Raw genomic sequence first — 13,936 nt, forward strand, 5'->3', positions numbered from 1 at the left:
AGATATAGGTGAATCGTCACAGCAGAGTGAAGACAACGATTTCTGTGCTGTATTCTGGATCGCCTGCTTAAAACGTCGTTTGGATCCCCAAGCTTCCAAGAAAAAAATTATCTATCAACGAATTGCTTAATTTTCTCAGCAACATTTAAAACTGCATGTGATGTCATCTGTTACGATATTTTATTAAAAACTTTTTATATTTTTAATTATTATAAAATGGCAAAACGCTTAGTTTTTAGGTTAGAGATGGTTTTATAAAAAAATTGTAAATGATAATAATGAATAAAATCGTCATTAAGTCCTACCTACTCGAGATATGACACACGACCCCTCTTTATTCCCCCATCCCGTCGACCTTTAACTGCCAAAATTTAATAGCATCAATCCCCCCAAATACACGAACCTCCATGCAAAATTTCAGAAAATTTCGACAAAATCACGGGAGTTATTATTAAGCTTCAATAAAATCTTACCCCCCCCCCACATACAGAAAAAAACCCCGAGTTTTTTACATTTCTCGACGTTCCAAGGTCCCTTGAATCCAAAAAGATAAAAATCTTGGAGAGGAGAGTTCATTTTTTGACCGATAAACACAATTTTCCTCTGTTATATATAATAAAGCCGAAAAAATAAAATTAATGTGGAATAAAATGAGTTTTTTCCGAATATTTAAATAATAATTATTACAATGTATAAAAATGGGGTATCTCACATCTGATCCCTTTTGAAAATTGTCGTTGCACGCCGCTGAAAGGTAAGTAAATACTCCGATAAGCTTCGAATATAAAGGCATGGATAATAAGGTTGAAGGGTGATGCAATTGAGATTTTTTTTTAAAACTCTTTTCGCCCTGTGAGGCTTTAATAGGGCCCCTTTAAGCAAGCTCATTCTAGGTTCGGCCAGGCCCACAATGGGGCGACTGGGTGGTGAGGGACGGGGCCCAACATATCCGGACGGATAACCCCCGAAAAATCCCTGGAGATTTATCCACCCGTCCGAATTCAAACCCGGGTCCCCCAAAGTGGTAGGCTGCCACCTTGTCCGTTAGACAATTGAGATGTCAGCCTACCGCTATGAGAGGTCCGAGATCTAATTTACAATCGAAAACCCAAGAAATTTTTCATGGGGCAGCCCGTCTGGATATGCTAGACTTCGTCTCTCATGAACAACCCCATTGTGGACCTGGCCGAACCCAACTTGAATATGATTAAAAGATCCTCTTGGTGGCCGTAGGGTGGAATGAATCAAAAATGAAAAAAGGAGTGGATAATAAAGTTACAAACAAAAACGCAAAAATCTACCTACAGTATAGAAGTGGCTGATAAACAGGAAAGGCAGATTTAAAATATATATGTAATATGTATTGTATTAAAATGTAAAATATTAGTGAGTCCGCCAGGTGGCGATCGTTGTGATGCATCACGGGAACGGCACCTGAGCGCTCACTTTGGTTGGAACCTTTTCACAATAAACATAACATGGCGCAGTCGACAAACGCTTANGGGGGCGACATTCATAATCGTCTGCTTCGAAGTTCGAATGTAGAAATTTAGTGTTTTTGAGTTTATTCATTTATCTTTCGAGTGTATTATTCATTTTAAATCTTCAGTCTACTGAAATTAAAGTTTACCTTTGAAGCTTCATGTTTGAAGACTGCAGTTTTTGCTAGAAGCTTCAATAAAGCACAAGTTTCTTTCATCAGTGAGAAAAACTTGAGTTGATATTAACTTCCTACTTCTTTCTTTTTGTTCGTACTATGAATAGTTATGGAGCCATATTCTGGTCACTTACCTCTCGTCTCTTCTTTCAGAAACGAATGACGTCAAAACGAGAGACGAATTTCGTCTCTCAGAGACAGGTGGTCACTTTTAACGATCTCGTCTTTATTGATGACGTCATGATTCTACTAGGTTGATTATACTGTATATGTTTGGATTATCTGCGCGCGCAACATATCACAGAATTTTAACCAATGAAATTGTAAGGTTTCCGAAAATGCAGAATAAGAACACATAGAGCACGTGGTACGACACGAGGTAACCAAAATGTCTCGAGTAACGTTATCTTCGGAATAAATGGAAGTTTTGGTAATCGAGCTTCAAAAGCGTCCGCATTTAATTGAGGGAAAATTGGATGGAAATATTTCAAAAAATACTTTGCGAGACGGATGGCTAGAAATAAGAGGTAAAATCAACAGTATAGCCAATGATCGAAGTGGAATCATTAAAAAAAAAAAAAAAAATGAAGTGGCGTTCCCGAATTAAATGTAAAGCGGCCGCTCTAAGAAAAGACTTCCGAGATTAGTTTTTATGTACACATCTTGTAGCGCTACTTTTGTAATTTATCTTACGATACAAAACCAGGCTACATATAAAAACTTAATCTTTAATTTCTTATGTATTGTACATGAGATATGATGCTACACTACTGGATGAACATAGAATCGAGAACACGTGCGTACAGAGCGAGGTTCGAATTCAAAGCGTGAGATCATAGTGTCAGGTTGCCAGGTCTGTTAAGTTCAGAGTTCCTACTGGTGGCGACTTTTGTATTTATGGCCAAAGCTGTTGCCACACATCTGTTCATAAATTTATTTCAATAATGAGTGTGTACGTCTAAAAGAGTAGAATTATCTGTGTTCAACCTAGTGCTGTCATCTTGTATGGGTGTAAAATGTGGGCATGGCAGAAGAAAATTGAAAGTGGAATGAAAGCTGTTCCTGCATGCAGCTTGTGCCAAATGCTCATGGATAGGATAAGGAATGAAAGGATTTATGAGTTGTGTGGAATGCAAAAGCAAGTGAGTGAGCGGGCACAAGGGATGTTGCTAAGGTGGTTGGGATGTGTGGAGCACATGAGCAATGAACGACTGTTAAAGTGAGTCTGTGTTGGTGAGATTTGTGGCAAGCGGTCTAGGGGCTGCCTGCTAAAGAGATGGACAGATGGTGTGTGAGATGCTTCAATTGCAAAGAATATTGTGAGTATGCATGGATGAAGTCAGCATAAATGTGTATGAAAGGCCTCAATGAGTATGGAAGAAGCGAGAGAAATATGTTTGGATCAAGCAGTGTGGAGGCAGCTCATTCACTGTCATTCTGAAAGGGAAAAGGCATGAATGTATGTATGTATGAATATGACATTAATAATTTTATAGGATCTCAATTCTTATATTAAAACTAATATGTAATTTTACTTTGAATTAGATTCTATAAAATATTGATGCAAAAAATGCTTTAGTGACATTACATCATTATTTTTAAAATTTTTAACAAATTATCCATCAAATTGCTTTTATATTAAAAAAAAGAGATCAAATCATATGGTCAATTTTACTAGAACTTCAAAAGGATAGCTCTCACAATGTCAATATGTCAACAAACTATAAATAAACTTTTATGTTTGGTAACCTTATCTTTATAAAAGTAACCTGATAAACTTTATATTTTTCAGTTGTTTTGTAGTTATGTTTTTTACATGAATTATGAGTAATGCAATAAATCATTCTGTTTCAAATCTTATCTAATGAGGGAGCTAAGGACTAGGTTAATTTATATGTAGATATACTGTACATGTATGGTATGTATATAAACAACAACGCCACAAACCTGATATTTGATTAAATTCTAAATTAATAATTAGATACGGCTTAACGGTTGTCTCTAGATCAATTACTTTATATCTAATTATAACTTAATCTTATTATAGCCCTATATATATACATAGGGCTATAATATATATATAGGGCTATAATAAGACTAAGTTGATAATTATAATGATAAGTTGATATATATATATATAAGATGGAAGACAGAAATATTTCATATCTGACATATTTTTATTTCTTTATCAATCAAAAAGATTCTGTTTTTAGTTTCTGGATACGAGTTCACTGAGTTCAGCGTTAATAAAGTTCCTTTAGTATTAACACAAGCACTTTCGACGGGTGTATAACAGTTGTCTTCATGTGAAATGAACAAATTTTAACGAAACAAACGTGCAGAATGTTCCAAAGGAACAGAATTTTAAAATTCAAACCAGGTGTTCGGAAATTCCGTTAAGAACATGCAAATAGTTTTTGATATGTTTGAATCTTTAAATTTTATGATGCTAGCGGCACGTGCATGGAAATGATACGCATTGGCGATATGATGTTACGATATTTCATTTTTTAGACGCCGATACAAGGTAATCCACACCCTGGGTAGATTGAGTGAGAAGCGCTTCCCAGATGAACAAGCCTTCGATTGTTGCAGCATTTAATTATGTACTCGTCAAAAGTGCTTGTGTTAATACTAAAGGAACTTTATTAACGCTGAACTCAGTGAATTTGTATCCAGAAACTATATAAAGCTTGGCATGAGTTTTTAAATTTAGATTCTTTTTTATTTTTGTTTTGTAAAATGATAATATAAATTGTCTAGCTCAGTGATGAACAACCTTTCTTGGATGTAAACTGCAAGTAAACTTCACGGGTTTCTGGTAGTTCACTTGCAATTTTTTCTTAGAATTCCAGGTTTTAAGCTTTTGAGTATATAAATTTTTTCTATTTATTGAAAAGGATTTTATAGGTTTTATCATATTAGGCTAAATATGTAAAATTTGCTTGTTTTCAAACTGAAATTTGAATAATTATTGTTCAAGAACTTGTTTTTATACTACTATTTCTAAAATAATAATAATTAGTTTTACTCTGTTATAAAATTTATTTTTAAAGTAACATGATTTTATTATGTAAGATTTAAAAACTTTTAAAATTCTTTAGCAGTTTGGAATAATTAATATTAAATCATAGAAAATTAAGTTCTACTTTATTTTTTCTTTTTAGTGTTCTGAAGGATGTAATCATTGGAATAAATCAATCAATTCATCTTGCAAGGAAGTGTGTGTAAGTATGTCTTTCACTCATTAAACCTTCATTAGTTGGAGTATGAATGAGGCCACTTTTCCCTTTTTTCAGTGTTTTTAAAAAATTTGATATTCTCACATAAACACTTCATTTAATGAGTCTAATACCAACATATATGCCAAAGACATTATACGTATCTTATTATGAAGGACTAAAGCAAATCAGAATGACATGATCTCAGACTTGTTCAATGGGAAAGTACCACTATTGATATTTTTATATATGTATGTACCACTATTGATATTTTTATATATGTATGAAAATTTTAGCTTAAATATGATAATTTTAAATGGCAGATGAGATAAATTGTGTCTTTAAGTCTGGCAACGTTAGTGCCATCATATTGGTGGTTAAATCAGTTATGGCTGATTCATCAGTGGAAAGAAATGAGTTTAGTTCACTTTTACAGTTAGACTAAATTATCGAGCAGTGCTATAGTTTCTCTGCCCAAAAAGAAGAAACATCTGATTCATCATTTAAGAATATGATATGAACATTTTTTAAAAACAAATGAGATGGTAATTTGAGACTTATGGAATTTTACAAAAATTTTTAATCTTTCTAAACTAGTAAGACTGATGATGATTTTGCCATACAGCATTGTAGGGCTTCCCCTGCATTGCTTAGTGGCAAAAGGAAAAGATATTCAGCATGATAAGAAAACTTCCGCACTCTTGTGAGATAGGAACTTCCACTCATCCATATCAGAACCAGAAAACACTGTCTTTAGTAATTGCAGTGAAAGTCAATAAAATAACTGATAGCAATTGTCTTAAGTACACTGTAACAAAAGAAATTGTTAACAAAGTAAAACATTGCACAAAGGCATATAACGGGAGGCACTTATCAGGCAATAACAAGACTCATGCACATCAACATGGTACATATAATACAGACTAAGGATTGTATACCGGTTTACCAATTTACCGGTTAACCGATAAATTGACAAAAAAATATTCGATAAACTTACCGGTAAATTTTTGAAATTTATCGGTAATTCAGTAAATGAAAAATCCATACCAGAAATTTTTATATAGAAAATATTGTGTTTATAGATATTTAAAAGGGCTAAAGGGACATTGAAGATTAAAAAAACAGGTAAAGTGTAAGCAACAATATACCTAATTATTAATTTTATGAGAGATATTTTTCGTTAAATTTTAATTTAAACTTTGTTGGGTTTGAGAGGCTATGTAAATCGTACAGATTACAGATACAGATCATCAAAATTAGGAGATAAGACTATAAATAAGTTATTTTTTAAAAACTGATAATCAATAAAATGGTATTAGGTACTATATATCATTTCTGTTGTATTTTTATTTTCCTGTATTATTTTATTTGTTTCTAAAAGTTATTATTATAGCTTGTTTAGAACAGTGTTTCTCAACCTCTAAACGAATCGTCGCCCCCTTAAACGTAGTATCGCCTCCTTCAATAAAACCGTTACGTAGTATTGCCCCCTTCACTACAAAATTCCGATGCCGAGGGCCAAGGCTAATGCCAAATTCGTACTGCATTGAATAGACTAGTGACTAGTATAATGTTATTTGTTTAATTATTGTACGATATAACGAATAAAATATCTAATTATTCTTAATATAATGTTTTACTATATCGCCCAGAAAATTGTTTTTCGCCCNCCCACATAGGGGCGATATCGCCCCCGTTGAGAAACACTGGTTTAGAATAACACTTTAATTCTTATATTTTTTATATTCTATATCTTTGAAATAAAAAATGTGAAATGGAAATCAAAATGACTTATAATTTTTATCACCTTAATTTTATTTTTCAGGAAAAAATTTACTGGTAATTTACCGGAAAACCGGTATTTTAATTTTCATTTACCGAATTACCGGTAAATGAAAAAGTCGGTAAATTTACAATCCCTAATACAGACATGGGCAAATGCAGCTCCAAGAGCCACATGTGGCTCTTGCTGAAAGTGTTAATTTCTGTTTTTTTATTATTATGTTTACAATTTTATTTCCACAATTTTGTGAAAATATGGTTATTAAAAAAATTCAATATTTGTTTTATATTATATTTATATTATGTAATAAAATCGTGGTACAGAACTGCGGTACAGAATAAAAAAGTACAGAGCTGCAGCTCCCACGCATTTTGCAAAACCTACATTTTGGCTCCCACTGAACTTTTGCTTGCCCACCCCTGATATAATAAATCTAGGCATACATTTATGATGTGTCCTGTAAAATACTTGACCTTTTTTAAATTGTGATGTTAAAGACTATAAAGCTATTGCCATTCTCTTCATAGCATTTATGGCAATAACGTTATAAGCTATATGCAAAGATAAAATTAAATTTTATTTATTAAAGGTATTTAATATAAACATTATGCAATATCAATGTTAAAAAAGAATTTTTTCACTTTTTATGCTGTCTGCATTTTTATTCAAAAATCAGAATTTTTCTATCAACATCCCAGCTATTTTCCATTCTAAAGGTTGGCAAGTATGTACTTAGCAAATGCACTAGCAATTTATTAAGGATTCTTTCATCAGTTTGTATACATTTATTGTTATTAATTTCTCAATACAAATCATAAGTATTTAAAGCATACAGTATTCTACATAATATTAAATACTAGATAGAATGGAAATGTTTGTTCTATTAATTTTACATAGTATTTTCAGTAGGCTACTAAATAAACTTTGTTGTTTAATATAAAACATTAGAAGTTTACTTTTTCAGCTTATAGAAATAAACCTAAAATAGTTCATAAATTATTTCAGTTATGTTTCTTATTATACTTATAAGCAAACTAATAAAACTATACCATTAATAAATCAATAATAACTAATTATAATAATAATAATGTCTATTTTTATTTCTGTTAACCTTCTAGGTAGATTTTAGTTTTATTGAATTATTAATTTTATGATTCTGTTGATGATATAATTAATTTTATGGCTTCAAATAACTCAGAGTAAACCACATCTTCTGTACCTTTATCAGCAAAAAACAACACTTTTTTAAAGCAAATGTTTTCAGCCACTTTTAGAGGCCTGCCTTAAGTTTTAAATCTAAGTGGGCTCCAGCTTTAATAGAGGTATTGACTCAAATAATTCATTTACTGCTATGAATATATTGAATTTTTTTAATATTCTACAATCCAAAAGGAAATATTTTTTTAATTAATGACTTATTTTTCATTATTCTTTAATTATTTAAATAAGACAAAAACTGTTATTTTTATTTTAAGAATCCATTCCTCATAAAATGTTATGATATTTTATTTGATTATTGTTAATTAATAATAATAGCAATTAACAGATCTTCAAGTGATGCATTTTTTAATTATTTTATCTAACTTGTTCTTTTAATGTTAGAATTTATGAAACCAGAATTTTTCTAATTTACTGTATTTTAATCTTTCTTAATTACTTAATGTTATCAGTCAGTTATTGTTATCAGGTTAAGTTAGTCCCAAAATAATTATAAGTAATGGAGCATACATCCATACCAGTCATTTAATTGAAAGGCAAATTAGTTTAAAAAATTTGAATTTCTACAAAAAGAATACTAATATATTTAAAAATTAACACATATTTAAATTGTCTGTTAATGTTATAAAATTTTTTCTCTCAGTTGATATGAAAAATATGTCAAAGACTTCTTTATAAAATGTTCCCTAATAAATAAAATAAATTTTTAAAAGTAAAATTATATCTAATTTACTGCTTATAGAATGAAATAAATTACTTTTAATAATAATGCAGTTATAAGAACTATGATTATGTAAATCTTGTTTTAAAGTTTAAATTACATTTTTGCAAAATATATGAAATTTATAATTATCAAAATAAACTTAACTTGATTGAAATTAATTGTATAAAAATTCTACATAGAATTTTTAAGAATTTTAAGTCAATTTTTTTTTTAATTTAAAAATTTTAACATTCTTAAAAAATATTTTATTTGATACTGAAATATTATAATTATTTCAATAATTGCTTAATTATTGGTGATTAATGAAAAAAAGTAATAATAAAATTTTCCATCTGAACATTTAATGAAACAATCATTAATAGTTTATTTTGTTAAAACTTTAATGATATCTAAATCATTATTTTCTTATATGAATATAATTTAAAAAAGTTTTTTTTAACAGCAAACTTCAAAGAACTCCTCAAATCAATGGGTAAGTGTGAAATATTTTTTATTGTCTTAACACAATATTAAAAGTACATGGATTTAAGATTTAATAGATTATTTTAAAATGACATTAAAACAATAAGATTCAACATTAATATTTGGTTTCCTGTAATTTACCTTACAGGAAACCAACCATTTAAAGATATTGAAAACATATTTTTCAATATCTTCAAGATTTTAATTACAATTTTTCATGATTATTTATTTATTCTGATAATACAAAAAATGAATATTGCACAAACGTTTTCCAACTGCTTCAGAGTTCTTCTTCAGGTGTGACTGAACAGTTACTCAATGGAACATTATTGGAACTAATGCCTACTTGTAAAAGTTAGTTCCAATAATGTTCCTTTGTATAACCATTCAGTCACACTAGAAGAAGAACTCTAAAGGAGTTGGAAAACATTTGTGCATTGTTCATTTTTTGTATTATATTCACCAGAAGTTGGTTCTGTGTCTGTTGTACAGTACATATATCCCAGTGTGGAGTGGTGTGTATATTTTAACAAAAGTGTTTCTGTTATCTAGGATCTACTGTAGAATCACCATATCTTGATATTTTTGCATTAGAGACTTTATCATTTAGAATGATATCTAAGAGAAAAAGATATAAGTAACATTGCTATAAATATCTAATGTATTCATATTTTATTTATTAACATTTTAGAATTAAAGGAAAATTTTAAAGTCATTAAATGAGTAAATATATAACATATATACTGTGTTTTCATTTCATAATTATTTTAAATAGATTTTAAATAGATATTTATATATTTTAGACATTTATAAATATCTATTACAGAAAAATCCATCAATATTAGAGATTATATATAATAGTTGAATAAAGTTAAATGATTATATAAATTGAAAAAAAGTAATGTTTATTTAAATTATATTATAAATCTAATTTACTTATTAATTTTTTGAAACACAAATTGTATTTTAAACAAAATTTTTAGTTATAAAACATTCTTTATTCTGTTGTTATAATTTTTCCAATACTTTTTTGTATATGTGATTGCAAAAATTCAATTATTATTATTATAATTACTCTTTAACTTGATCTCATAAAACAGTCACAACTAATAATGCTAGTCATAACTAAAAAAGGTTTTGTATGAATAATATTGATGACTTATTTGCATTAAAATTAACACTTCTCATATCTTTCTTTAATGTTTTTCTGTTTAACATAGCTAACCTTAAAAAATGCAGTACCTTAGAATTGTTATTCTTACTTTTTTTTAATGAAAAGTTGTTGAAAAAAGTATATTTGTTTATATTTTTTTACTGAGTTGTTTTTAAATTATTGAAGTTTTAAGAATTTATGTCTATAACGAATTTAATTATGATTGCAATTTTGATTTTCTGCTTCAGTTAATATTCATATAATTTAGAACTATGATCTATAATTTGAGTGCTATTTATTTATGAGCATAGTTAGACAACCATACAACTATTAAAAGAAATGGTCAAATAAAATTAGATGGATCTGTAAGAAAACAATAATTTGTTATGATTATAAGTCGATATATAACGAAATTTTATTAAGGAATAGACCCTAACTATGTAATGATGTAATAAAAATTCAGCAATTTTACTTTCCTTATTATATATTAATAAATTTACAGTATTATGTAACATTTTCAAAAATTTAGTTACATAACATAAATGTAGGATTTTTATTAAATTTGGAATTGACATGATTTATTTAAAATCATTCAACTGATTGCAGCTGATACAAAAACAATTCAATTTTTAAAATAAAAATAGTTTTCATATTAAAAATTTATTTATAGAAGTATTTAATAAATTTGGATTTGTTAATTTCATAATCCTTGGATGGATTTTAATTTGTATGTTAACTATACAAATGCTACAAATTGCCAATTGTTGAAAAGTTGTTAGCTTGAATACATTAATGAATTCATAAATTATATTTAGTTATATATTAATTTAGTAGAAAGTTAATAATGATTAAATTAATTTAGCATTTACTCAATCTTTGAGAATTTTATTTCCAAATATTTAGAAATTTCTTTTCCAGATTTTAAAAATATATTAATAGTATTATTAGTTTTGGTATAAAAAAGTAAGCTATAAAGTAAGCTATCTACTTAGTGGTAATTATTTAATTCTATGATGAGTTTTTATTATTTTTATAAAATAATAGAAACTCATCATAAAACTGTCCATTAAAAAAAAACAAGATAGATAAAAAAAAATATTGCTCTAACAATCTTAATTTAATAAGGGACATTTCCTGTATTCATTATAACTGAATGCTTAATTTAAATACAAATTAATTTTTTATGTAATTTTCCTATTTTTAAATGAAACTTTAATAGTATGATTTAAAAAAATGTAAAAACTTATATTTTAATTTTAGGGTCTATACTGCACAATGGGTTGTAATTTTGCAGTTACTGCATACATTCAATTATTGAAAGGTAAAAATTTATTTTTAAAATATTTTTAGTACTTTAGTCTGTATTTAATTAAATTTAAATTAAATTGTTTGAATAAATATATTCATAGAGCAATTACAAAAATATGGTATTTTCATGCATATAACCTGCAGGTTATCTGTATTTAACAGGCAATTTGAAAAGGGATAAGGGTTTTGCAATAGGGTAGGCTATACCATTTATTTTAAAGTGCAATCACAAACTTATGCCTGTAGCTCAATGACTGCTGCAAAGATGTATGTGGTGGGATGGATTATGCAAAGGTTTTATTTTTGTTTTAGCTGTTTTCTATGAGGTATATGCTATTGCAGGAAAGCATGAAAATATGCTATTTGAATGTTTAAAATTGGCATATTTTAAAACTTTGAAAATAGTTTAGATGTATAATGTATAGAACTATAAAAAATATTTATTTGACAATAAAGAACTTATTATTGTAACATTTTTATTAATTACTATCACATTGATTATTATGCAGAAATAGACACACATAAATTTAAATTATACAGATTATATTAAAAAGTTTCAAATTTTAAATTATTTAAAAAATTAATTATTTAGTTCTATTGGATAAATAGAATAAATAATTTTAAAATCCTTTTATACTTTGAAAAATAATATATAATTTATTACAATTAATAAATTTAGTATTGATAAAGAGTTCTTTATATTGGCTTTGCATACATGTTTAAGGAATAAAAAACACATGTAATACATTTGGATAGCCATAAAAAAGATGAGTTTAATGAAGAATGAATTTTCAATTGATAAAGTATTATAAGAATTTTTCTTTTACCAAATCTATAACCAAAAATTATGACTTACTATGTATAAAGTATTTTTACTTGAAATAAAAAATTTTTATATCAATAATATATTTAACAAAATATTTTTGTAACATATATCAACATATAAATTTTCATGTTTTAAGACTAAATGTAATTTTTAATAAAATTTATGATATTTATTTATTATTGAGTTATTTTGATTACTGTATGAAAGATAGTTTAAACTTTACTCAGTGATTGTTTAATTAAAGTAAAAAGTGCCTCTCTAATTTGTTATAAATATGTAAATTTGTCAATACTGTATATTTTAAATACAAGAACATATTAAGAAAACAATCATATAATACAAGAAAATATTAAGAATATTCAATATTAGAATGACACAAGTTTAACTAGTGATACATATGGAAATGACATTACTATTATATTTGAGTATACTGTAGAAATATTAATTATTATTATTATTATTGTATAATAAATTAGAATAATAAAATTCTAATTATTAAATAAATCTATTGTTCAGAAATATAAAAGTTTTAATTTAATTTTTTAATCTTAATAAATTTTTTTTATTATAGATTTTAAGAAATTATTGTTATTATTACATATTGTGAAAAGCTTTAAAATTTTAAATGTATTTTTTCTTATTACAGATGAAATTGGTATACCTTCAGCTCCTTACCTTGTTGCTGGATCTCAAACACATAATTCTGTAACAATAAAGTGGGAAAAATCAAAATATAGTAATATAACATATTTAGTACAATGGTGTTATGAATCAAATCCTAAAGAATGGAAATATTATGATTCTGAAAACCCACTAGAAACAAATGTTCTTCAAATAAAACACCTCTATCCTTACACAAAATATAAGGTTAGTTATATATCAAATAGTATGATAATGAAACTATATTATCTAATATTAAGATTACTTAAGTTTAATAATTTAAAAATTGTATTTAAATATAGTAATTTTATATGGTACTTAAATTGGATATATTAGAACAGGTGAACTGCTCATGTTCACTCTTTGTTTCAAGCATTACTTTAGTGATATAAATTAATTTAGTGAAAAAATGGTACTTGATTGCTTGCTGTTCTCTCAATTGGTTGTATGTTTCTGGAATCTAGCATAAGATTGCTATTGAGACTTATACATTATATCATTTTATACATTACCATACTTATACATTATTGCATTTTACCATTATACATAATAAGGACTGAAGAGGGGCATAAGGACCAAATTGCATATCATTTGTAAAATATAGAAAATAAAAATCCACTTTTTCCATCAAGAAGAATGTTCCTGTGTGATAAGTTCTCAATAGCAATCTTAAACTAGGTTCCAAGGAACATACAATAAAAAATATGGTATTAATACTAATAAATGTGCAAAACATTTTGATTAATGCTTGCTATGTATGAACTGATAAGTGAGTGTTAAAATCTACAGGATTGCACACAAAATGATCCAGAATTTGTTTTATTAACAAAATCTTTATTTAAATTAAAATAGCATAAACACATAAAAAGAAAGACCATTGAATAGAGATTAATCCTCTGTGAATCAAGTGTTCAGCATGACCAC

At 27.3% G+C, this 13,936-nt stretch overlaps 1 protein-coding gene across 1 annotated transcript in view; it reads left to right on the forward strand.

Moving 5' to 3' along the window:
* The first annotated feature begins 1,559 nt into the window (after window positions 1-1,559).
* The window catches only part of LOC111632638 (proto-oncogene tyrosine-protein kinase ROS-like), a 113,357-nt gene continuing 100,980 nt past the window's right edge, over window positions 1,560-13,936 (forward strand). Inside the window, exons 1-5 of the mRNA XM_023377132.1 lie at window positions 1,560-3,116; window positions 4,825-4,884; window positions 9,046-9,075; window positions 11,479-11,539; window positions 12,999-13,219. Coding sequence (XP_023232900.1) covers window positions 3,111-3,116; window positions 4,825-4,884; window positions 9,046-9,075; window positions 11,479-11,539; window positions 12,999-13,219 — 378 coding nt within the window. The 5' untranslated portion in view covers window positions 1,560-3,110. The remainder of the gene's footprint in view (window positions 3,117-4,824; window positions 4,885-9,045; window positions 9,076-11,478; window positions 11,540-12,998; window positions 13,220-13,936) is intronic.

This window comes from Centruroides sculpturatus, unplaced genomic scaffold, assembly GCF_000671375.1.
Source record: "Centruroides sculpturatus isolate CEXI.00-Female unplaced genomic scaffold, Cexi_2.0 scaffold717, whole genome shotgun sequence".
Taxonomy (NCBI): Eukaryota; Metazoa; Arthropoda; class Arachnida; order Scorpiones; family Buthidae; genus Centruroides; species Centruroides sculpturatus.